Source organism: Solanum lycopersicum, chromosome 5 (assembly GCF_036512215.1).
Source record: "Solanum lycopersicum chromosome 5, SLM_r2.1".
Lineage (NCBI taxonomy): Eukaryota > Viridiplantae > Streptophyta > Magnoliopsida > Solanales > Solanaceae > Solanum > Solanum lycopersicum.
The window spans coordinates 25,909,830-25,936,177 of NC_090804.1; the positions used below are offsets into that span (position 1 = coordinate 25,909,830).

Sequence of the window (26,348 nt, forward strand, 5' to 3'; positions counted from 1 at the left end):
TAGCTCTACGAGGAGGCATGATTTGAAATGTAGAACATATAGTTAGAATGAAATAAGATAATACCTTATACACGATAAGAGTAACAAGAAAGTGAAGTTTTTCAAAAACACTTCATAGCCTCCCTCTCATTATATATGGTGAACTTTACACCCATGAGAAGGACTCTACCTAGTGCGGCTTTTCAGACATCCTAGGACTCTTAAATCTAGTGCTCTGATACAAAGTTTGTCACGACCTAAGACTACCCCCGAGACGTGGACACGGGACCTAGGACCACAAGTGATCCCAGGCTAACCCTGCTAGCATGATCATGAACATACTAATGATAATAAACTGATGCGAAAGCTAAATCATATTTTATAATGAAAGGATGGGGAATACCCATATGCTAAAACTGATATAATATGAAGACTGATGAATTTAATACAATGAAATTACTAATCCAACACTAAGATGTAACTAACTATATCTAAAATAAGCCTCTAACTAACTAGAAATACTGGGACAAGCCCCAGCTAAATCTACCAAAACTGAAACTAAATGACTAAAATGCTGAAATGAAACTCATGACTATTGTCCTCGGGGAATGAAAACTCACCATTTTATTTGCTGAACTGGAGATCGGGAAATTGATCTATGCGTGATCTGGATGCTAAGAACCTGAACCTACATCACGAGAAGATGTAGCACACATATGCGTTAGTACTTAAAAGGTACTGAGCATGTAGGATAGAATAAAGCTCAAATAAAACATAACTGAACAATCACAAAATCAAGTATACTAATCTAAACATGATATAGATAATTCTAAGCTAATTGAATGCAATGACCAATTTATAACATGCTGAAACTGAATACTGAGTATACTGATAAAAGGTCAATGCTAGAGAGTGTAACTGAACCATGCAAGCTACTAATAACCGATAATAAAACCACATATGCTAAATGTGGAGTCCGATGTATACACCCCATCAAGAGGACCCAATATACCTTGCCAGAGGTATAAAGGCAGGCTGACATAATTACTAAATTGTTTAAACAAAGTGGGAAAAGACAAAAAGACCATTGGGTTGATTTTTATCAGACCAAATGACGGCCTAGACAGACGGTCCGTCATTTGATCGACAGTTTGTTGTTCGGTCCGTAGGTTGGGCCTGTTCGATAAGCCTTTACTAAAGCCGGCATAACTTTTTACTCGGCTGTCCAATTTTAGCCAGGTCGGTGGTTATGGAAAGCTTATTCATTTATTCATCTGTGGGAAGATCTTGGGGCACATAAGTTATTTTGTTCTAACATTTATGGAGATTTGAAGTTCACCCAACTACATTTCCCCCTTAACTGTCTTCTAGTTCTCATCTACGGTCAGACCTACGGACCGTGGGTCCACCTACGGACTGTGCTAGTCATCCGTGGCTCTTGTCAGAGAATGGGTGAATGGGGTGTTGATCGACGGTCACAGACTACAAGCCGTAGGTCTGTCCGTCGATAATGACTTAACAACATTTACCTGGGCTGAGATTTTTGGGGTTTCTGACCCCATTGACGGATCTACAGGATGGACCGTGGGTCAGCATACGGTCCGTCGATGGACCCATTGATTGCACCTACACATTTTTATAAAAAGCTGGTTTTTGGTCGGTTTTGGATACGGGGTGTTACTGATACTATCTAATAGAGTAGTTTCGATTGATGCGAAGTAATAGCTAAGCCATAAATCGAATTTGATTCTTAATATGAAGTAAAGGTAAGTTTAGTAACTTATACACACGTAGCCGGACCAAGGTACAGGGTGAAGTTCTCTAAATCTCGGACCAAGGACTTAGAGATACCTAACTTATCACTTTCCATGCAAAACACTAGGGAAGATTGTTATAGCTAGGAATATGTTGTTATGAACCTATGGGGAACACATATATCCTAGTTGCTCTCACAACTTGATAACAACTAAATTTTTATCCTGTTACTTGTTTTACTTAGAGATATTCAAGAATTTTATTTCACAACCCCCCTAAGAACTTAACTAAATAGAAGTAATTGTACATTGAAGTTAAGTCTAAACCATTTTTCTTGTGGGATCGACCCCAACCTACTAGTTGCGTTATTTACTTGATACGACCACTTATACTTATGAATCAAAATTCGATGTGAGGGGAGTGGTATTACCTTTAAATCAATAAAGAACGGTATGATTGTGTGATGCCACTATGATTTATAACCACAAAAAGCTCCCTTCGCTCATCGAACCCGGACACCGAACATGTAGGAATTATATGGGGAGGGTTTGGTAGAATGGAAGTTGAAAAGTTGGGGGAATGGGATATGAGTGGTTTAAGGAACTGAAAGAGTGATTTGAGGAGTGATTTTGGAGAGTTGGAAAGGGAAGAAACAATTTTGTTTTCTAAAAATGGATGTGAGCAATGAATTTGAATTTTGGGTTTTTTAGATGAGGGAAGCCAGGTTGGGTCGGCAGGCTGATCTTTCGAATAACGAGACCTCGTTGATGGTCCATGGATCGATTGATGGTTTGTCGATGGGAACCGTCAATCACTTTTTGACTTAGATAAGATTATATACTTACGTGGGATCTATGGACGACATTCATGGTCTGTCATTTGATTGACGAACCGTCGATAGGGACCGTAGATCGCTTCACTAGACCATTTCCTGCAGATCTTGCCTTTAACTCCTGCACATGTAATAACACGTAGGCCATTCTTTTTGTATTTTCTAGACACTCTTTACACACAGACCCTACACTAAATCTGGCCAACACTAACACCAAACATTAGCTACTAACCACTTTGTTACACAAAATCAAATAAACAAAGGAAAATTACTGGACAAGAATTATAACAACTATGGTTGGCTAGATTTTACACCTTAGGTTGCCTCCCAAAGTGTTTGATTTTAATGTCGCGGTGCACTGTAGGCCTCTGATTACTCTGACTTCATCAAGATAATAGGCCTCATCACTTGTTGTACACTTTCAATATTTCCCAGATAAAGCTTGATCCTTGCCCATTCAGCTTAAGTTATGTTCCTTCACTATTATCCAGCTCCACCGCTCCTTGTGGGAACACTTGCTTATGTAAAAATGCTTTGTACCACTTGGACTTAAGCTTGTATGGGAATAAGAACAACCTAGAGTTATATAGAAGCACAAGATCTCCAACTAAAAAATCTCGCTTTTCAATCCTTTGATCATGGTACTTTTTCATATTCTTGTTCTACAAGGCTGCACTTTCATAGGCTTTTAGGAGAAACTCATCTAGAAAATTCAAATTAATCACCCTTTGAGTTGAAGCGGCGCCCCAATTCAAGTTAAGCTTCTTCATTTCCCACATGGCTTGATTGCTCTATCGGCAAGTGGAAAGACTTCTTATATACTAGTTGGTAAGAAGACATACTTATGAGAGTCTTCTAGGCAGTGCGGTAAGACCATAGAGCATCATGAAGTTTCCTTGACCAATCCGTTCTATTGACATTGACAATCTTTTCCAAGATTAACTATATTTCTCTATTGGACACTTCAACTTGCCCATTAATCCATTAGAATAGGTATGGTGCACTAGACTGTGGATGGTATGGAGTGGCTACATTATGGAGCCCACCATACTTGTCAAGCAATGTTTTAAGCAACTTATTGTAAAAGTGAGAACCTTTATCGCTAATAATCACCCTTGGGGTGCCAAATCTGGAGAAGAATGCGGTAGCGCTCTTTCCTTCATTGTTGAGAAGAACAGTTTCTTCTACCCACTTCGATATGTAATCCACCGCAACTATAATATACTTCATACTGTATGAACTTATAAATTGACCCATGAAATCAATTTACCCATACATTAACTTGATTACCATGATCGGGTTCATTGGGAGCCCTTGCCTCTTTGAAATCCAACCCTTTCTTTGGCAACGATCACAAGACTTGAAGAAATCATTAGAGTCTTGGTGTATGGTTGGCCAATAGTATTTACATTGCAAAATCTTATGCGTAGTCCAAAATCTTATGCGTAGTCTAAACACATAATGATGCCCACAAACAGGCGACATATCACACGGCTCAAGAACACTCAACATCTTAACTTGTGACACACAATGATGAATAATCCCATCAACAACAACTACGGTACATGTATGGCTCATCCCAAAAGAACTTTTTTACGTTATGAATGAACTTCTTCCTTTGATAAGAAGACAAATCCATAGGTACCACATGTATTGCCAAATAATTACAAGGTCGGCAAACCAAGGAATGAGGTCATGGAAATAGTGATACGCTCAAATTATTCCTTCGTAAAGATGTATAAGTGGTCGTATAATGTAAAGAACCCAACTATTAGGTTGGGTTGATCCCACGAGGAAAATGGTTTATACTAAACTTCAATGTACGATTACGTTTATTTAGTCAAGTCCTTTCTGAAAACAGATAATTAAAGGGGGTTTGTGAAATGAAAGTCTGGTGTTATCTGTAAGTAAAATAATTAACATGAGAAAATCTTTAGTGGTTATCAAGTTTTTAGAGAAACTAGGTGTAAGTGTTCCACATATATTCATAACGTCGTATCCCTAGCTATAACACTTATCCTCTAGTGTTTTGCATGCCAAATGATACGTTAGGTATATCTAAATCCTTGGTCCGCATTGATATACCGTGGTTTCACGATATTTTTTAATGCTTTTCCTTAAGTTTAGTGTGTCCAAAAGCCTTTTTGTATTAATTTTTATTTAAGTTTCTATTTATTTGCAGGAAGTTTGTCTAAAAGATGTATGCGGAGGTTTTTGAGCAAGAAATGCAGAAAAGTACCACCTACGGAGCTTGTGACAGTCTGTCGTGCCCATGACGGTCTGTAGGTTGCATCGTAGTGCAGCTGCTGAAGGAATATAGGGAAGTCTGACCAAGTGTGGGGTTACGGAGTTCCTGATGCACTGTCGTAGCATGATGGTCCGTCCTGCTGGTTCGTCATGAAGATCAGAGAAGTAGTCCAGTACCCAAATTCCAAGAGCTCAAGTCTTAAGGAACGGATACCCCTGACGGACCGTTGTGTTTGTGACGATTCGTCAGACTTTCCTTCGAGGGTAATGAAGAGAGAAGCAGAAGAAATTGCATAAGTATGGGACAACGGAGTCAAAGACGGCCCGTCATGACCACGACATTCCGTCGCGAGGTCCGTCGATCGATCCACGTTTCGATAGATTTCAAGCAAATAGAGTCCTTGTTTAATTATGTTTTTGTTTTTTATAAATAGTTCGAAAAACCTCAATTTTTGGGTTAGACTCTTGGTTATTTGAGCTTCTTTTTTGGATTAGACTTTGTGATTATTATTACACTTTTGGAGAATCTTTAGTCTTCAATTAATTTCAGTAATTGATTGTTGGTGATTTTTGTTGATTAATCAAGTGAACTTCTAGATTTTATTCTTTCTCATTAAAGTAAGTGCATGCATTCTTATATTACATATTTTAATATTGTGATTATAACTATGGGTAACTAAACACTATAATTAGGGTTGTGGGAACCATAAGCGAATAATGAGGTAAAACTAACTAAAATAACAATGCTAGAATAGTGTCTTGCATGTATTGATAATTATTTCGCTTAGAAGTCTTTTTAACGGATGGCAAATGTTAGAACTCGCCTTAATGCTACTTGCCGGACCAAAGGAGGTAGATAATAGGAAAAGAATTATCAACATAGATTTAGTGTATACTATCTAATAGGCTAGTATTGATTGGTACGAGGTAATAACTTAGTCAAATATCAAATACGATGCTTAATATGAGGTAAAGGTAAGGGTTAGTATAGCAACACACATAGACGGACCAAGGTGCGGAGTGAAATTTTCTAGATGCCGGACCAAGGATTTAGAAATATATAACTTATCACTTTGCATGCGAGATACTAGAAAATAATTGTTATAGTTAGAATTATCAAGTTAGACACCTGTGGGGAACACGTAAACCCTAGTTACATTTATTAATTGATTAAACTCCAACATTTGAAGCTGTTAATTGTCTCCTTTAATTTATATAGTTATTTTCATTCATTTAGAACTGAAAACCCCTTTTTTTCGTCTTTGCTTTCCAAAGAATTAATTGACTAAATAGTAGTAATAATAGATTGAAGTTAAGTCTGAACTATTTTCCTCGTGGGAACGATCCCAACCTCATTGGTTGGGTTCTTTACTTTATACGACCGCTTTACTTCTTATTTGAGAAGTAAGTTTGAGCATATCAAATTTTGGCGCTGCTGCCAGGGGATAGTAGCTTTTAGATTAACTTAAACTTATTACTATATTTTAGTCAATACTTTTTTGATTTTACTTTGTTTTATTGTTTTTGACTTTTTGCAGAACCATCTTCCTTGTATTGCCAAATACAAGGAGAGGAATAAAACCATTGTTTCCTTACGATCACGAATTAGAGCGTACACTACGCAACATGAATCAAAACTTGGGAATTAATGATGATGATCCAAACCAGAATATCCCACCTCCGGTTGATGTTCATGGTCAGTTGTTACCCGATGCTCCGGGTGAGAACCAACAGAGAGGACAGAACCCCGCTCCACAATCCAAAGAATACTACAGAGGTTATGACAATATAGCAGACTCCGATGGGCCACTTGTCTTGCCCCATCTACCACCAGGCCACACATTTGTGGTAACTAGTAGCCTGATGCAAATGCTCACCGTCAGAGATTTATTTTCAGGGATACCTTCTGAGGATCCACATGCCCATATAGCTATGGTAAGGGAAGTGTGTAAAAACTGTGTAGGGGGGCATGACTTAGACTTGGATGTAATAGGGCTAAGAGTGTTTCCTCTCTCACTGACGGGAAAGGCTGCTATTTGGTTCACTGAGCTCCCTATGAATCTATTAACATATTTACGAATCCCAATCCTAGAAATATAGCATCCCACTTTTCTTTACTACCCAGGACTTCGATACATTTAGATATTAGGTAGAAGAATAATTTTTTTAGCATTTGGATTTCACACTTGTACAGGTCCCTTTCAATACTACAACAATCATCCCTATTAATCAGGTAAACCTAGGTTAACACTGCTTGTGACCATAAAGACTTTTGAAGATTCATCTCAAAGGAAGGATAAAACGAACCTCATCCTTAGATATTTTTAGATAAACAGTAGTAAGACGAGAGAAAAACTCAAAAAAAAGTCACAAAATCATTATAACCCTCCAAACAAATAGGCAGGGGAGAGATCCTTACCAATACATTCTAGATCCGGCTTAAAAGACAAAGCAAAAAGCATCTCTTATATTTATACAAATACAGATATTGATTCCTGCTATATATGACACTTCTAACCGGAACCAGGGACAAATGAACCGATTATTTTCACAGATCTGCAAACAATAAAAAAGCCAATTTGAGATCGTGTATCAAAAAAAAGCAACATCTATGGAAAAACTTCAACTCGTGATTTAACTAAGAATAAAATAAGGTTTTTCTCACTACACGAGTAAGAAGGGACTAGCCGCTTACCTACTCAATATCTATCTCAATATCTATAAAGAGAGAGAGATTTCGCCTGCCACTCTACCGAGCTAACCAGAATGGAGATTCCGAACGAACGGTATACTTGGAGTGAGAACTAGAGTAGCTAACGAACTACAAGCAATATAAGGAGGGATCATTTTTTGGAGTTTGCAGTTGAAACAATAAGGAACTTAGATGGAGAACGAAGAGAAGAAAGAAGTGAAGAATCACCAGTCATTTCCTTCGATGCACCCTATCTCTGTCTTTCTTTGTTTGTCTATTCTAATATGTTGTCCCAAAGTCTTCAATTTGCCTTTCCCTGTAGGAATTCCTTTTTCATTCGTTCTTCTGTTGAATGTAGTCCTCTTGAGCTGAGCTCTCTTTGAGGGCAGATTACATGCACAATTTCTTTCAGTTTTGCTCTAGCAGAAAGTGGGAGGTGCCTTACCTCACCAAAAAAGGGGGTTTACCCAGATCATCTCCTTAGCCCAGGTCTGTCGAGCCTCATTGAACTGCTACTATAGGGTAGCTGCTTGAACTCATAGTTGTGGTAACTGCGCCCCTCGCTCATTGACTATTCATTACTTGAATACTCAAATGAATAGCCAAAGCTGCTAAGAACAGGAAATGATCACCTTTCATTCCTGAAATGATAGTAGTATGCCGAGCCAAAGATTCCAGGGAATCATCCCAAGATGAGAGGTTCTTTTTTGCATTTAGTCTTGATGGGAAAGTAGGATATTTTTTCTATATTGATAAATAGAAGTAGCCCAACCTGCGAGAGGTTCCCCACTCTTCTTTGATCCGTCTTAGGACAGAGTGAAAGGCTTGACCCGGGCGGAAGTGCGATGTGTCTAGAAACTCGAGATCGTAAATGGATTTGAGTACAATTCTTATCGCTTCATTCATGGTCCTTTCTATAGGTAGAACAACTGTGAGTGGTCTAAACTTTGACCCTTATTCTTTTCTTCATATTGTAAAGGGGAGCAAAGACCGTTTTTTGCTCTCTCTATTGATAGAAAAAGGGCACTCCTGCCGTCGTTTCAATGACTCATAGGGCTTCCCTCAGCGCAGTATTTTCCGTTCTTGAGAATGGTCGCCACTTCTACCAGGACCGAAATAATTATCCTTGCCCGATGGGTCTACATCCATCCCTGAATGTCGTCAGGTACTGTTACCTTCCCCGCCATTCTTGTAATTGTGACCTGTAATCCGCGCAGGTGTGTCCGCACCCCTGAGTGGACGAGAAAGAATGGATTTCTCAGAGCAACCCCCCAGGCTCTAGACCCAAGAGTCAACTTTCTCGTATGAGCATTCGGTACATGTATCAGTCTGTGGAAGACTTAAATGGTCACCACTACTGAGGATCCCCCCTAATCTTAGATAGGTCGTCTAAGGGTTCGTCGTGGTTCATTGCTGTTCTTAGACGCAAGGCTACCATTTTCTGAAAGATAGACAGGATGACCTACCACTAGTCTTCGGCCGGAGGGGTTTATTGCACAAAAAGGCCGAGGCGCAGGCTCCCGAAGAGAGAAGCCCAATGAATGTCAGATGCAAAGCCCCACACCTCATTAAGATCATATTGGAATACTCTCCCAAAAAAGAAAGAGCAGACCCCATTGAAGACGAGAGTGAGGTACAACAATGCCATTTCTGTCCACTGCCCTTCTCACGGAGCCGTACGTGGATGTTACCGCCCATACAGATCCCAACCAACAATCAGTTAGCCTTAATCTACAAGGGATTGAAGTGTAGATATATCGACATCAAATATAGGATTGTTGTTTTACACAATGTCTATTTTAGTAGTCCTAGCTATCCACTCCACTATGTGGTAGAGTGTTCGTCCCAACCTCTTCGCAGGGGTACCTTCCCTTTTAATTGAGAGAAGGACTCGGAATTGACTCCCATCGATCCAAGATCCGAAAGAATGTTATGCAGTTTATCCAAGGAATGCTCACCCGTGGCGGTACGCAGATTCTCGAAGGCCTGAGCTCCCCGTCCCAGCCATTCCTCCATTGGATCAAGGACCGCCATGATCCTTAGAATCTTGACCTTGCTCTCGAATAGGTCTTTTGCCTCTATTTTGGCCAGGTACATGATCCCGATAGGGGGAGTATAGGAGTATTTGGCTAGGAGCCTCTGCTGGATAGACTGAACGGAATCCCACCTATCACTTCATCCAGTTGATACAGATAGGGGACCACTCGTGGGGGATGATTCGATGGACAAGCTTCGTTCCCCCAGGGAGCTACTTGAATAGCAGGCGGCACATGTCTTGGTTCTGGTTCTGGATGATCCACCGACGTGCCCGTTTCCATAGATTTTCCCCATGATTCCAAGAGGACATCAATCCCAAAATGATCCCCTTAAAACTCAGCCCCACTTGCTTGCCCGGAAGGTCATAAAAGAGGAAGTGATCCCCCGACACTAAAAACCAAAATCCCAGAGAGAAGTTGAAAACACAAAATCCCTAAATGGGATATCAAATAGTTCCTTAGAAAAAAATATAAATAAAGAGATACTAAATAAAATAAGAATAAAAAAATAGATTAATAAACTGATATTTTCTCTTTGACGAAAACCAAAAAATCTCAAAATAAGGATCAACCCCATTATCACTAAAAGGAAAAGCATGAGACACATACCAGTTATTCAAATTGGCATTACTCTAACAGCGAAATGCCTCAGAAAGGTTGCAATAAGAGAGAGAACACCTCTAAAGAAAATAGGTGACATAATAGGTCAGAATTTGTTCTCTCGCTACTTGCTGTAGGAGCGGCATATCGAAAAAAAAGCCCTTCCTTGGATTTGAACCGATAACTTTTTTAGCCTATTTCTAAAGGGCGAAGTGATCAACTTGCATGTGTTAAGCATACGACTGAAGTAGCATGATTAGACCTTCTTATCACTTTTACGACTAGCTATAAACTTCAACCCCCCTTATCCTTCTTAGGTGGAGAAATAAGTAAGAAAGACTTCTACCCTGCCTTTCTTTTCATAAAAAATGGCGAATTACACCGAATTTTTCATTCAACCAAGCCTTTCCATTCCGAAATCGAGAAAGATCACTCTGAAAAGTAAGCCCTTTCTTATTATATGATATTTTTGCCATGGATGATAGAATTCTTCTTGGAAGCGAAGGCAGAAGCAAAGCCTATTGATTCACCAGTTTTCTAACCTATTTGTCGGCTACCCGCACTCTGTAACAAGAACAGGGATCTGGACTTAAAACCACCCACTTTTAGAATTCTGGAAGGCTGCACCTAAACTAGTCGGACTTGCTTGAATCGATAAGCTTACCAGGCTTCTCTGTCTATTCAATTGATTTTGTTGCAGACTCTTCCTGATGCCTATTTCTTCCCCCATTCAATTTTCACTTGGAACTAACTAAGGGATTTTTTCTTATCACGCTACTACCCGTTCTCCAAGAAACTAAATCACCAAGACAGAGTACACAACTTTGTTACCAGGAGAGTCAGTTAGTAGTTCTTGGGATAGATTCACCTCGTTTTTGAGAAGCTTCCCCAATCACCGTATAGATGATAAGTCATTGAAGGAATAATTCTATCATGGATAGGATGATAATAATAAAATGGTGTTGGATACTATAGTGGGTGGTTTTATGGGGAGTGTCCTTATGCTAAGATTGGTGAAAAGTTAGAGAAAATCTCCAGGAACAATAAAGCTTGGAGTACTAGGATGTCAGATACTAGGAGAAACACCTTCGCAGTGCAATCCTCTCACAACCCAGCCACAGATGAGATTCGTGAAGAGATGACTCAGATGAGAATTGAGCTTGGGTTGGTATTAAAACATATCATTGGGGGTGCAGAAAATATAAATGCAGTTAACTACTTGTCTAACCCACCACCACCAAATGATGAATGTTATTATGCGGAGGATTCCTATGCAGTAAATGAGCAGGCGGGGGGTTTCATACCGAGTGCCCAAGGCTCAAATAAGGATAATTGGCGCCAAGGTCAAGGGAACCAAGATCAGATCTATGGTAACTATAACCGTGAGAGTCATTTTGTCCGAGATGGAAACTAAAACCGCGACAACAACTTTAACAGGGTAACTATGGTAACAAAAATGATAGCAATGGGCCCTATGTCCCACATCAAAATCGTGAAGTTACTCATAGGGATGGTGGAGATAGTATGGAGCGAGTTGAGGATATGTTGCACAAAATGATGAGGAGGTTCGATGCTAATGATGAGCACATTAAAGAGTTAAGGAGTGATTTAGCGGGTATTGGGCAGAAAGTCAATACACATGCAATATGGATTAAGCAGATCGAGTTGCAAAAAACCCAATTATCTGCGACTGTGAACACACGGCAACCGGGCACTCTTCCTAGCAACACTGTCCAAAATCTAAAAAATGATGCACATTGTATGGAAATCACTACTCGTGGTGGTAAGCAAACCATTGACCCACCTACACCGTTAAATGAGGAAACGGTGACAAAGGATAATGATAAAGGGGAAGATGGTAGTGGTGAAGCAGAAGATAGAGCTAGAAAAGATGCTGAAGTGCCTATAAATGTAATTCCCATGCGTAGAACACCCCCCTTTTTCATGAATTAGTGAAAAAGACCGAGTATGGTAAATATCGGCATTTTATAACAATGTTGAAGAAGCTTTCTATCAATGTCGCTTTGGTAGAATCTTTACATCTAATGCCCGGTTATGCCAAATTTATGAAAGATCTGGTTACAAAGAAAAGATCAGTAACATTCGAGGATGATGATAGAATGCAGCATTGTAGTGATAGTGCTACAAGATCTCTCGTACAAAAGAAAAAAGATCCTGGTGTGTTCACTCTTCCTTGTATAGTCGGTTCATTACATATTGCGAAAGCATTATATGATATGGGGGCAAGCATAAATCTCATGCCCCTCTCGATTTACAAGAAGTTGGGATTAGGTGACCCAAAGCCCACTGCGATGCGACTACTGATGGCCGATTGAACAGTGAAAAGGCCTATTGGGATACTCCACGATGTGCTAGTAAAAGTGGAAATCATTCATATTTCCGGAAGATTTTGTTATTCTTGATTGTGAAGTCGATTTTGAAGTGCCTATTATTCTTGGGAGGCCATTCCTTACCACGGGTAGAGCCTCAGTGGATATGGAAAAGGGGCATATGAATGTTTGGTTGAACAATGAAGAAGAGACCTTCAACATTTGTAGGTCCATGAGGCAGAGTGATGAGCTCCAATCGGTATGTGCTATATCCTACAAAGAAAAGATCAAGAAGGGTAATAACCTAAAAAGTGAAAAACAAGAGTTTAGGGTTGGGGATTTGGTGCTTTTAGACAGTTCTAGGCTGCGTTGGCTTCCGGGCAAGCTCAAGTCAAAATGGGCCCCCCCTTACTTGATTACCCAATTATTCCCTCATAGAGTAGTTGAGTTACAAACGAAGGAGGGAGTGCGGTTTAAGGTGAATGGAGAACAAATAAAATCTTATTTTGGGCATAATGAATCGGTAAATGGAGGGATCGAGGCATACCATCTTGATGAAGGCTGAGTAATCAAGCGTCCTCAGTCGTGCCTCGATGTTAAATCAGACGCTTGTTGGGAGGCAACCCAATACTTATAGCTTTTCTTTCTAGTAATGGTAGCATTTTCTACTAATGGGTTTTAAATTTGCAGGCACATCATCAGAAAATTCTTCAGAAATCACTCTGCAGCAGTCACTGAACGACCGTCGCATGAATCCGTCATGCCAGGTACGTCTTTCTGTTATTTTTCACAACTAGGGCACATGCGACGGAACCAAAAATGGACCATCACAGTTGTGACAGACCGTTGATGGGGACTCATTGCGTCATTAATGAAGCGTACCCTACCCGACCCGGCTGGGGTTTTTAAAAAATTCTTAACATTTAAAACCCCTACCCCCTTCATTTCACCCATTTGCTTCCCTTTTTCTCCTATTTCCCTCCCTTTTAAACTTCCAATTTCCTACCTCTCTTTCTTTCAACCGATCATTTTCCCAAATTCCCCAATTTCTAAAATCCACGCTCTACTAGTCGGAGTCTGCTGTTGTGGTTCTCTACTTGATCACCAATTACCTTCCTCGCTTGTTTTTCTCAAATTCTCAGGTTTGTGTCTCTGATTTCTAACCATTTACATTGCCTTTTTTTTATCAATTAGTATTAGCCTATTTCTTATTGATGAGTTTATTATTTAATACATACTTTGTTTGGCCTAAGTTGAGAATCCTCAAAATTGCCTTGTTAAAACTCTAGAAATAGGTGCTTTAGCATTGCTAGTTTACTAGGTATTTGGGCTAGAAAAATGTAGGTTAAACCACTAACAACTCCATTTGGGTTATAGGGGATGCTTGTGGCATCCCCAGTTCTGTCATTGAATGACAGAATGAGACCCCGATGATGGACCGTCGTACTCACGACGGACTGTCATAGGGTCCATCCCACATCCCTAACACCCCACTGTCCAATTTTCTTCAAGTGTCCACCAACGAACACATGCGACGGACCGTCGTTCCCACGACGGTCCGTCCTGCACAACTGTTCTGGTTGTCAGAGACCCTGTTCCTAAGCGTCTCAAAATTTTTTTCAAGTGTCCTAGTACGGACATCTACAATGGACCGTCATACCCTCGATGGTCCTCCTGCATAACCGTCATGACGGTCAGAGACCCTGTTCTTAAGGGTCTCCAACTTTTTTCCAAGTGCCTCTTACGAACATATACGATGAACCGCCATACCCTCAATGGTCCATCCTGCACAACCATTCTGGTTGTCAAAGACCCTGTTCCTAAGGGTCTCCAATTTTTTTCCAAGTGTCCTCTTACGGACATCTACGACGGACTGTTATACACTCGATGGTCTTTCCTACATAACCATCATGACGGTCAGAGACCCCTCTCCTAAGGGTCTCCATACTTTTTTTAGACTGTCCCACGATGGACATCGACGACGGACTGTCATAATCACAACTGTTCGTCCTTCTTGTCCGTCATAATTTTCAAAGACTTTCCTTCAGGGGTCTCCACATAAACATAGTTTAAAGTAATAAATGACGGACCCCATGACGGCCCATCGTACTCACGATGAGCCGTCACCTGGTCCGTCGAGTTTCACTGTTACTATATAAATGTCATTACATCTTGACTCTTTTATTTATTTTGTGTCATTTTGCTTGTGTCGTTTTCTCCTTCTAGTACTAATAGTGATTCTTTATAAGTACTATATACTATGATACCAAAACAAGATCGAATCTACGCACGTGGGTGATCGAAGTATGTCGCCCCGTCTGCCCGCCTGGTCATTGTCTCTAATAATGAGCGTGACCCCGAGTACGTGCCCCCAGGCACTTCCACCCCATCCCGGAATGGTCCTTCTCAATCCATGCGTTCAGTTTCTGGTAATCCATAAAAACTCTCCGTCCAATCACCAACCTAATTAAATTAAGCTCGTTCCTGTCATTGGACACTACTATCATTCCCCTCTTTTTGGGCACACACGCAACAGGGCATACCCAACTACTATGTGTAATAGGATATATGACTCCGACATCTAACCACCTAATGATATCCTTCTTCACAACCTCTTGCATATGTGGATTCAACCGTCTGTGGTGCTCAATACTTGGCTTGTGATCGGGCATGAGTTTGATTTTGTGTGAACAAATATTAGGAGGAATCCCAATAATGTCCGCAATAGTCCAACCAATGGATCATTTGAACCTCTTCAACACTTCTACCAAACACTCTACTTGTTGCACATTCAAATTCGATGCATTGATTACCGGCATAGTGTCATCTCTTCCCAAGAATACATACCTCAGATGCGGTTGTAGAGCCTTAATCTCTAATTTTAGGGCCTCATCAATAGATGGTCTAGCGGGTGAATACTCGCGATGCTTCATATCTAACTCTAATTTATTTAGTTTGGACAGATATTTGCCTCGTTCATGTGCCGCAACAAAAGACCCATACTCTTCTATACCATTACCCTCAACATGATCACTGCCGCTAGTGCCTTAATACCAAGGCGCTCTTCAATTTGTACCTCAGATTTACCCTCAACCCTGTAAGATATAATAGATATCGTTTGGAGCTCACCACTATGATGCATTGACCAACAAATGTTAAATGTTGCTTCTTTATTGTTAAACCTAAACTTCATCTGCCTTTTCTCCATATCAACAAAGGCATGACAAGTAGCAAGGAATGGCCTCCCAAGAATGATAGGCACCTCAAAGTCCACCTCACAGTCAAGAATCACAAAATCAGTTGGAAATATAAACGACTCCACCTTCACGATAACACCACTGAGTATCCAAATTGGCCTCTTCAGTGTTCGGTCGGCCATAAGTAACCGCATTGCAGTGGCCTTTGGGTCACGTAAACCCAATTTGTTATAAATGGAGAGAGGCATGATATTTATGTTTGCACTTAGATCACATAGTGCTATAGCAAACTTTAATAAGCCGATGTTACATGGAATAGTGAAAGCACCCAAATCTTTCTTCTTTTGCATAAGAGACCTTGTAGTAATAGCAGTACAATACTGCATTCGGTCATCATCCTCAAACTTTACCGATCTCTTCTTTGTACCTATATCCTTCATGAACTTGGCATAATCGGGCATTTACTCTAAAGCTTCTATCAAAGGGACATTGATGGAAAGCAGTTTCAATAGAGTGATAAAATGCCAGTATTTACCATCCAAAATTTTCTTTGACTAATCTCTGAGGGAATGGTGGTGGTAGTCTAGGAATGGGGATCACTTTTTAGGGTACCTCTACTTCTTTCACCGTTTTGTCCACCAATGCACCACTAGTTTCCACTACCTCTTCATCTTTTCTCATCTCATCTTCTACCACAGATGGATTTGGTGGATCCCTAGTTTGCTTACCTACTTGAGTAGTGACTGCCATGGAATGTCCGTCATTTTTATGATTTTGAATGGTATTGCTAGGAAGAGTGCCTGGTTGTCGTGCCTTGATACTAATGGACAATTGGGAAATTTGTAACTCAAGATGCTTAATCAGACTGCATGTGCATCCACCTTTTGCCCAATATTAGCCAAATCACCTCTCAATTTCTTGGCGTGCTCATCACTAGCATCAAGCATTCTTATCATCTTTTGCAACATATCTTCGGTTCGCTCCATACTACCTCCACCATACGTAGGAGAACCTTCCCGATTTTAAGGAGGAACATAGGGCGCACTTTGATCATTTTTGTTACCATAGTTACCCCGGTTGAAGTTGTTATCGCAATTGTAGTTTCCATCTCAAACATATTGGCCCTCTCTGTTGTAATTCCTATAGTTTCGACCTTGATTTCCTTGACCCTGACTCCAATTCTCCTGATTGTAGCCTTGGGCGTTCAGTTGGAGACATCCCGTCTCATTATTCACTAAATAAGTATTTTTTCATAATAGTAGTCATCTGTTGGCGGTGGTGGTTTAGTCAAGTAATTCACCGCATTTACCTTCTTTACACCTATAGTGACATGTTTCAATACCACCCCAAGCTTAGTTCTCATTTGATCCATCTCTTCATGAATCTCATCTGTGGCCGGATTGTGTGTGGCTTGCAATGCAAAGATATTTCTCCCAGTATCCTACTTTCTAGTACTGCAAGCCTTATTGTTGCGAGACAATTTCTCCAACTTCTCTGCGATCTATGCATATGTCCATTCATGACAAGAACCACCCGTAATAGTATCAAGCAATGACTAATTATTATCATTTTGTCCCTGATATAAGTACTCTTTCAATGACTCATCATCAATGCGGTGGTTTAGGATACCTCTTACGTAAGCAGTAAATCTGTCCCAAAATCTACTTACCAACTCCCCAGGTAATGCCACAAAGTTGTTCACTCTATATTTTTGGTTTAGCTTTTTGTACACTGGGTAGTACTGTGCTAGGAACACATCCCTCAACTGATCCCAAGTATAGATAGAATTATAGGGAAACTCAGTACGCCATATTGCTGCCTCTCCCGTCAGTGATACAAGGAACACTCTCAACCCGATGACGTTCATGTCTATGTCTGGGCTCCCCACACAACTCTTACACACTGACCTCAGTTTGGCTATGTGAGCATGGGGATCTCAGATGGTAGATGTGAAAACAAACCCCTCGAGATAAGCATCTGCATCAGACTACTCATTACCACGAACCTGTGCCCCTGCGGTAGAGGAGGTAGGAAAAGAGGCCTCTCAGAATTAGTGATATTGACGTTGCCTCTATAGAACTATTGGGGGCATGGGATGGGAGGTTGTATCCTCAAAGCATCATCAGCCGAATTTTCCCCAGCCACTTGATTGGGAGCATCAACTGTTGGTAAGAGCTGGCGATTTATACCATCACCTAGATTAGGTGGGTTCTGCGGATTTTGCATTCTTCAAGTGTATGGTTCAATTAAGCATCGAATGTAAGTATTGGTTCTCACCAGCTCCGTGTACTTGGCATACACTAGAGCTAGATCCGAGAGAAACAAAGCAAAAGAAAATAGTAAAACTAAGAAATTATTGACTAAAATTTAATAATGTTATTAAAGTTAATCTAAAAACCACTTTCCTCGACAGAGGCGCCAAAATTTAATACGATCAAATTATACCTCCCTAAAGAAGTATAAGCGGTCGTATCAAGTAAAGAACCCAACTATTACGTTGGTGTTGATTCCACGAGGAAAATGGTTTAGACTTAACTCCAATGTCCGATTACTTCTATTTAGTCTAGTCCTTTTCGAAACAGGTAATTAAAGAGGGGATTTTTGTGAAACAAAGTCTTGTGTTATCTTAAAGTAAAACAATTAATAGGAGTAAATCTTTTGTGTATATCAAGTTGTGAGAGAAACTAGGGTGTAAGTGTTCCTTGTAGCTTCATAGCATCGTATCCAAGGTATAACAATTCTTCCCTAGTGTTTTGCATGCAAAGTGATAAGTTAGGTATCTCTAAATCCTTGGTCCGGCATTTCGAAAATTTCACCCTGTACCTTAGTCTGGCTACGTGTGTCTAAGTTACTTACCCTTACCTTTACTTCATATTAAGCATTATATTCGATGTATGTCTTAATTATTACTTCGCCCCAATCGAAACTAGCCTATTAGATAGTATCCCATTAAATCTATGTTGATAATTGTTTTCCTATTAACTACCTCCTTGGTCCGGCAAATAGTAATAAGGCGAGTTCTAACACGTGCACTCGTTAAAAAGAATTCTATGTGAAAGAATTATCAATGCATGCAATAACCTATTTGACAATTGTTATTAAGCTAGGTCTACTTTGTTAATTAATCATGGTTTCCACAACCCTAGTTGTGGATTTAGTTACCCATGCATTAAAGAACACAATTCATATTGGATAAAAAATAAATCATGAACTTACTTTGACAAATTTGAAAAAAATCTAGAAATTCAACCGGAAACAATAAGAATTCACTTGAAAAACCAAATCCAAAAATTTAAATTAATGCTAAAGTTGAAAAAAACCAATCTCCTAAAATAAACAAAGAAAAGTTTTAATAGAATCCAACCCCAAAAATGAAGTTGTACACCCTATTTATAATAAATATTGTCCTAAATTAAAAGGAATTCAAATGAGGAAAGTTGTCCAGAAAAAAATGCGGCTTCAATCGACGACATCCACAGATGGTATGTCGATAAAACGACAAATCATTGAGTGCCTCCGTAAGTCCAGACTTAGCATCTTTTTTTATCCTTAAACTAGAATCTTCTTTTATCCAATCGATGGACAAGCAACATGATCCATCGATGCACCTGCGGTCCGTCGATTCCTTTCGTCGTTCCATACTTAGGTTTTCTTCAACTTCGGTACTAAGACATACTCTAATCAGATCGACGATTTACTAATTGACGGACCGTCGATCCTTCCGTAGCCCTACACTTGTTTAGATTTCCCCGATTTTCTCTATATGCCTGAACTTCCAAATGATGGTCACCATCTCAGGTCCGTTGATGAGACAACGGTCCGTCGATGTCTTTCGTGGGTCACTTCTGCACTAAATATCAACTTCCTTCTACGTTTTGGTTTGGGACACCTTTCCTGCAAAACAAAGATAAAAACATGTTAAAACTATTACAAAAAGGCTCTAGAGACACACCAATCTTAAGGAAAAAACATTTCAAGTACCGTGAAACCACGGTACATCAAGCACCCAATACCTTTTTCATTAGGTAACATATCATTTATGTCACCCTTGTCATCAAGCTCGAGTAAAGCTTCATCCTCCAATCTAGACAAGTGATCGGTGACCTAGTTCTCTTTCCCGTTGCGGTCTTTCACCACAAAATCAAATTCTTGCAATAACAACACCTATCTAATGATTCATGACTTTGCATCCTTTTTGACCATCAAATACCTCAATGCTGAATGATCCGTCTGGATTATGACCGCCATCCCAAGCAAATTAGAGCAAAATTTCTCGAATGCAATCACCATGACGATAAGCTCATGTTTTGTAATTGTGTAATTCTTCTGGATTTCATTTAGAACTTTGCATGCATAGTAAATAAGGTGCAGTATCTTCTCATGTCTTTGCCCCAATACCAGGCTAAGTTCCACCCCGCTAGCATCGCACATGACTTTAAACGATTCCCCTCAATTTGAAGAAATAATGATTGGTGCATAGATCAATTTTTTCTTCAACTATTTAAATGATATAAGATAGATATCATCAGAGTCAGATTTACTCTCCTTTTCAATAGCTTGCACAAAGGATGTGCAATTTTCAAAAAATCTTTGATTAACCTCCGATAGAAGTCTGCCTGTCCCAAAAAACTTTTCACACCTTTTATTGAGATAGGTGGAGGAAGAGTTTGTATTACTTCCAATTTGGCCTTATCTACCAGAATAGCTTTTTTCAGAAATCCGGTGTCCCAACATTATACCCATTATTTTACCATAAAGTGACACTTCTCCTAATTAAGCACCAAAAGTCTTCACATTTTTTAAGTACCTCAACAAGGTTGTCCAAACATATATGAAATGATTAACCAACTACTGAGAAATCATCCATGAAAAACTCATTAATATCCTCAACCATGTCAGAGAAAATCAACATCATATAATGTTGAAAGGTTGCTGGAGCATTGCATAACCCAAATGACATAGATTTAAATGCGAAGGTCCCATATGAGCAAGTGAAGGTGGTTTTATCTTGATCTTCCGAGGCTATAGAGATTTGATTGTAACCCAAATATCCATCTAGAAAGTCGTACCATCCCTTACCTGCAAGCCTATCCAACATCTGATCCATGAAGGGCATAGAAAAATGGTCCTTCTCTTCCAAGAATTCAACTTCCATTAATCCATGCAAACTCTCTGTCCGGTCACCGGTCACGACTACAGAAGCTCGTTTCTTTTATTTGGAACCACAGTAATCCCAACCTTCTTTGGCATACATTGAATAGGTCATAACTAACTATTGTATGCAATGGTGTAGATGACTCCAACATCCAACCATTTAATAATCTCCTTCTTCACTACCTCTTGCATCGGTGGATTTAATCTTCTCTGATGTTTGATACTTTGCTTATGATCCATCATGAGATAAATTTTGTGAGAACAAATACCGGATAGATTCCGATAATATCTGCAATAGTCCACCCAATAGCTCACTTGAATCCATCAAACACTTGACTTGTCGCCCGCTAAGATCTACCTCAATAATGAGCAGGAGTGTCATATTCATGCCCAAGAATGCATACCTCAAATGTGGAAGTAGGTCTTTAAGTTCCAATTTTAAAGGCCTCTTCCACAGATGGTCTCGTTGGTGAAGTCTCATGATTTTTCATTTCTAAATCCAACTTATTAGGATTTGCACGATATTCACACCTATAAAGGCCACCAACTCGTCATACTCTTCAATGAAATCACTCTCAAAGTTCATTATCACAACCGCTAATGCCTCGACACCCAATCTTTCCTCTATTTGTACATTTGAGGAACTTTTACTTCTAATGTTATAGCAGATACCGATTGGAGATCACCACTCTTCTTTATGGACCTACAGATATCAAAAGTTGCTTCTTCATGGTTAAGTCTAAACTCCATATTCCCTTTCTCCATGTCAACCAAAACACACCCGTGGCAAGAATGGTCTCCTAACAATAATAGGAACCTTTAAGTCAATCTCACATTCAAGAGTAACAAAATCAGATAGAAAATAAATGACTCCACTTTCAGTAGCACATCATGGATCACTCCAATAGGCCTCTTCACAGTTCAATATGCTATGAGAGACCACATCGTAGTTGGTTTTGGATCACCCATTCCCAACTTCTTATAAGTGGATAATGGCATGATATTAATGCTAACAACAGGATCACACAGTGCCTTGGCAAAGTCTAATAACCCATTGGTACAAGGAGTAGTAAAATCACCAGTCTTCCTTTTACTGCACAATAGATCTTTTAGCTATAGCCCTACAATGTTGCAATTTATTGTCATCCTTTAAACTCACAGATATAGTTTTTGTAACCATATCCTTTGTAAACTTTGCATAACCAGGCATTTGCTCTAGAGCTTTTATTAACGGAAAATTGATGGAGAGTTGTTTTAGCATAGTGATTAACCTGCAGTATTTTTTCTTTTTCGGTCTTGTTTGCTAATCTTTAAGGAAAGGAAGGTGGAGTCATGGGCATGGGAACCACTTTATCTGTGACTACCTTATCTTTCTTAGTTGCATTCTCGTGCTCTTTACTACCCTCTGTCACCTTAGTATCTTTTTTAGTATCAATTTCCACCCCCGACATCATAGGTGGATCAATGGCTTGCTTGGCCCCTCAAGTAGTGACTGCCATACAATGCCCATCGTACTTTGGATTATGGTGGTGTCGCTTGGAATTGTGCCTGGTTGCCTTCTATCACCATTGTAGAAATTGATTCATCTGTAGCTCAAGATGCTTGATTGACACTACGTGAGCATCAACCTTTTGACCAATACCGGATAAATCCTTCCTCGTCTCTTTTACATTCTCATTTGTAGCATCAAACCTTCTCATCATGTTCTGTATCATATCCTCAATTCGCACGAGGTTACCCCTAGCATTCCTAGCGGAAAATTCTATTTTTGAGGGGTGACGTAAGTTTTGACTCGATCCTTTCTATTGCCATAGTTGTTTTAGTTAAAAGTGTTGTCGTGGTTGTAGTTCCTATCTCGGACATATTGGCACTCTCAATTGTAATATCCATAGTTCTGACCTTGGCGCCAATTATCCGTGTTAGACCTTTGGCCTTTTAGTCGAAAACCCCCAGTCTAATTATTCACTCCATATGCATCCTATTCATAATAATACTCCTCCATCGGTAGTGGAGGTATAGTCAAGTTGTTCACCGCGTTCACCTTCTCTTCCCCTCTAGTCACATGTTTTAGCACCATCCCTAGATCAGTTCTCATCTGCGCCATCTCTTTGTGAGTCTCATCTACGGCTGTATTGTTAGTAGCTTGAACAAAAAAGGTGTTTCTCCACGTATCTGACTTTCTAGTGCTCGAATCTTTGTTATTGTGAGATATCTTCTCCTTTTTTTTAGTGATCTTCGCCAGCGAGCATTCGCCATACTAACCTCCTGCAATAGTATCAAGCACTACCTTGCCATTGTTATCCTGCCCCTTATAGAGGTACACTTTTAATAACTCATCATTAATACGGTGATTTGGGAAACCTCTCGTGAAGGCAGTAAATCTATCCCAAAAACTACTAATACACTCTCCAGGTTGAGCTACAAAGTTGTTGAGCTTGTCCTTCTTGTTCAACTTATTGGACACTAGAAAGAATTTTGCTAGTAATGCATGTGTCAACTGATCTCATGTATAGATAGAGTTGTAAGGGAGCTCATTTAACCATATAGAAACATATCCGTTTGATAATAGCAAGAACACCCGTAACCTAATGATATTTATATCCCAGTCAAGTCGACCTATACAACTTCTACAAACATACTTTAGCTTGTCTATGTGAGCATGTGGGTCATCATTGGCAACCCTGGAAATAAACCTCTTGTTGTAAGCATCTGCATCAATCTACTGATTACCACAAACATATGCCCTGGAGGTAGAGGTAGAAGAACAAGAGGTCCATCAGACTCCGCGATATTCATATTGACCCTTCCATTATCATTCAAACGTGCTCCTCGAGGGTCTTGGGGCCTTAATGCTTCTCCCACTATGTTGTCAGGTAGATCCTGATTGTTCTCATAGACTTCCCGTGATGGTTACATCCCAGCTCCACCACCTAATCCTACTCCGATGGAGCAATCAGGACTCCTTGATTATTCATTATACACAAGGTTCTACCCAATTCTTGACGTAAGGAGTGAGTTGTTTGCCTATGCTATGTATACTTGGCATACACAGAGTAAGAACCTACGAAACACAAAAATAAAACAAAAATTAAAATTAGGAAATATTTGACTAAAGTTCGATAATGTAGTTAAACTTAATCTAAAAGTCTTATTCCCTACTAGAGGCACCAAATTTTGATACGCTCAAATTACACCTCCATAAAGAAGCATAAGCGATTGTTATCAAGCAAAGAATCCAACTTGTAGGTTGGAGTTGATCCCACTAGGAATATTATTTAGACTTACCTTTAACCCACGATTATGTCCGTTTAGTCATGATATTTCCAAAATCAGTGAGGTAAGGGTGGGGGGGGTTGTGAAACAAATTTGTAAGATTATGTAAGTATCAAATAAGCAAGAGTTAACTTCAGTTGTAATCAACATAAGACAGTAACTAGGGTATATATGTTCTTCAGAAGCTCATAACGTGGTAATCCTAGTAATAGCACACGTGCAAAGTGATAAGTATGTATCCCTAAATCCTTAGTCCGACATCTAGAGAATTTCACCCCGTACCTTGGTCCAACTACCTGTGTATTATTTATTAACCCTTACCTTTTAACTCATATTAGACATCGTATCGATGTATGGCTTATTTTTCATCCTCGCACCGATCGACACTAGACTATAGATAGAATTTCACTAAATCTGTGTTGATAATTCTTTTCTGATTAACTACCTCCTTGGTCCGTCAAGTAGCCACAAGGTGGGTTTTAACGTTTACAATTGCTAAAACGACTTCTAAGCGAAAGAATTATGAATGCATGCAACAACACTATTCAAATATTACTTAATTACTATTCATGCTTTGTTAAGAATTATGAACTTACGTAAAGAGAACAATAAACTTAGAATTTGAAAACTTGAATATCAACGCAAGAATCTTCAAATTCAACTTAGTAAAATCATTAATTGCTAATTTTTGGAAAAATTAATCTTCAAAGTCTCAAAACTAGGACAATAGTAATAGTAACGAACCCCAAAAATGAGGTTTTAAAACCCTATTTTTAGAAAAAAACTCTTGGTTAAAAAGTAAACAAAATAAGAAAAGTTTGTTCACGCACGCGTCTTTATTCTAAGAGACCGACTTACAGACCGTCAATGGATCTTCGGTCCGTAAATCCCTTCAGTCAGCCAACACTTAGAAAATATTTCAGCATCCAAAGTTAAACCCACTCTGAATAAAACGAGAAACCATTCATAGCGGTCTGTCAATCCATCAACGGTCCGTCAATTCCCTCTATGACTCCATACTTAGAATGTTCAAGAATCATGTATTGGAACCTTCTCTGAATCAATTGACGGTTAACCAGTATGGTCCTTCAATTGATTGATGAACCATCAATGATTGTCGTGGTTCCACACTTGGTCCGATTTCACTGATTTTATCCAATTCCTGGGCTTCCGATCTACGATGCTAGTCTAGGGGGCGTCAATGGATCTACGATCCATCTATTGCCTCCGCAGATGCCTTCTTTTTCACTTTTTCAGTTGTCTCTTTATTTAAGCGCCTCAATATCTTCCCTACAAAAAATAACACAAAACCAACAAAATTAATACAAAAAGGATGTAGATGTACACAACTCTTAAGTGAAATTCATTAAAAATACCTTAAACTCTCTATACATTAGCGGACCCTTGGACTGACTTGCTTACTTAGTGAAATACTTAAACACAAGAGCAATAACTCAAGGAATAACAAAAAGAAAAGAACTTAAGGCTCTAAAAAAAGAGAGATGTTGGAATAGGACCCTCAATCACCCTAAAAACTGAAAACTAAAAGAATAAAGGAATGATAAATATGTTCTCTCGAATGAAGGAAGGCTTACCAACTGACTGTGAGATTCTCACTGGATCAACGGTACGGTGGATGCTCATCCTAGTTACCTGCGTCTACATCATAACACAAGCCAGACCAACTTACATTAGTGCATTGAATGTACGAGTATGCGACTTAGAATGCTACAAACAACTTATGCTTGAAAGGAGTAAGATGGAACACTTACCTTGAATCTGCTCAACTCATGAATAAGTGAACTCAACATAAAGTAATATGACACATACAATATATATAAAGCCTGTAAAATGGTGGAAACAACTTAGTTTGTTGAATAAATGCAATATCAAACTCAAATTTACTTTAATGATAAAGTAATATAGTTTATGTGGGAGATTCTCTTACAGACAACCACCATTATAAGCCTAAGTGATGATACAATGTCTTGCCCACGCTGCCAGAACTATCGTATACTTTGTTATCCCATAGAACTACTTAACTTAGTGGATAAACTAGCTTAACTTATATGATCATCTAAAATGTATGACCCGTTAATACCCATGATAACTACATTATGAACTCGCATCCTCATATCAATGTTCAATACTACTCCCAAAAATATAGTTAACTCATGTATTTTTTAAAAAACTTCTTTCTTTGGGTTAAGATAATTGCTCAACACTTAGATTTAAAATCTCTCTTGGAATTAA

The 26,348-nt window shown here is 39.3% G+C and overlaps 2 protein-coding genes and 1 pseudogene across 2 annotated transcripts; 1 reads left to right on the forward strand and 2 right to left on the reverse strand.

Moving 5' to 3' along the window:
• The first annotated feature begins 8,660 nt into the window (after window positions 1-8,660).
• LOC112941486 (uncharacterized) lies at window positions 8,661-10,412 on the forward strand (annotated as a pseudogene).
• On the reverse strand, window positions 9,330-9,823 carry LOC138348720 (uncharacterized mitochondrial protein AtMg01010-like). Its single transcript, XM_069298292.1, has 2 exons — window positions 9,758-9,823; window positions 9,330-9,656 (listed from the first exon to the last, which is right to left on the reverse strand). The coding sequence occupies exons 1-2, from the start codon at window positions 9,821-9,823 to the stop codon at window positions 9,330-9,332; spliced, it is 393 nt and encodes a 130-aa protein (XP_069154393.1).
• A 5,066-nt stretch (window positions 10,413-15,478) lies between the features above and the next one.
• On the reverse strand, window positions 15,479-16,129 carry LOC138348721 (uncharacterized). Its single transcript, XM_069298293.1, has one exon. The coding sequence runs from the start codon at window positions 16,127-16,129 to the stop codon at window positions 15,479-15,481; it is 651 nt and encodes a 216-aa protein (XP_069154394.1).
• Between the last annotated feature and the right edge of the window lie 10,219 nt (window positions 16,130-26,348).

Excerpts from the sequence above, each read along its gene's own strand:
- LOC138348720 (XM_069298292.1), bottom strand. The coding sequence starts at position 9,823 with ATGGAAACGGGCACGTCGGTGGATCATCCAGAACCAGAACCAAGACAT. Across the intron at positions 9,657-9,757 it reads ATGTGCCGCCTGCTATTCAA|TCTATCCAGCAGAGGCTCCT; the intron begins GTAGCTCCCTGG and ends GATTCCGTTCAG.
- LOC138348721 (XM_069298293.1), bottom strand. The coding sequence starts at position 16,129 with ATGCCCGATTATGCCAAGTTCATGAAGGATATAGGTACAAAGAAGAGA.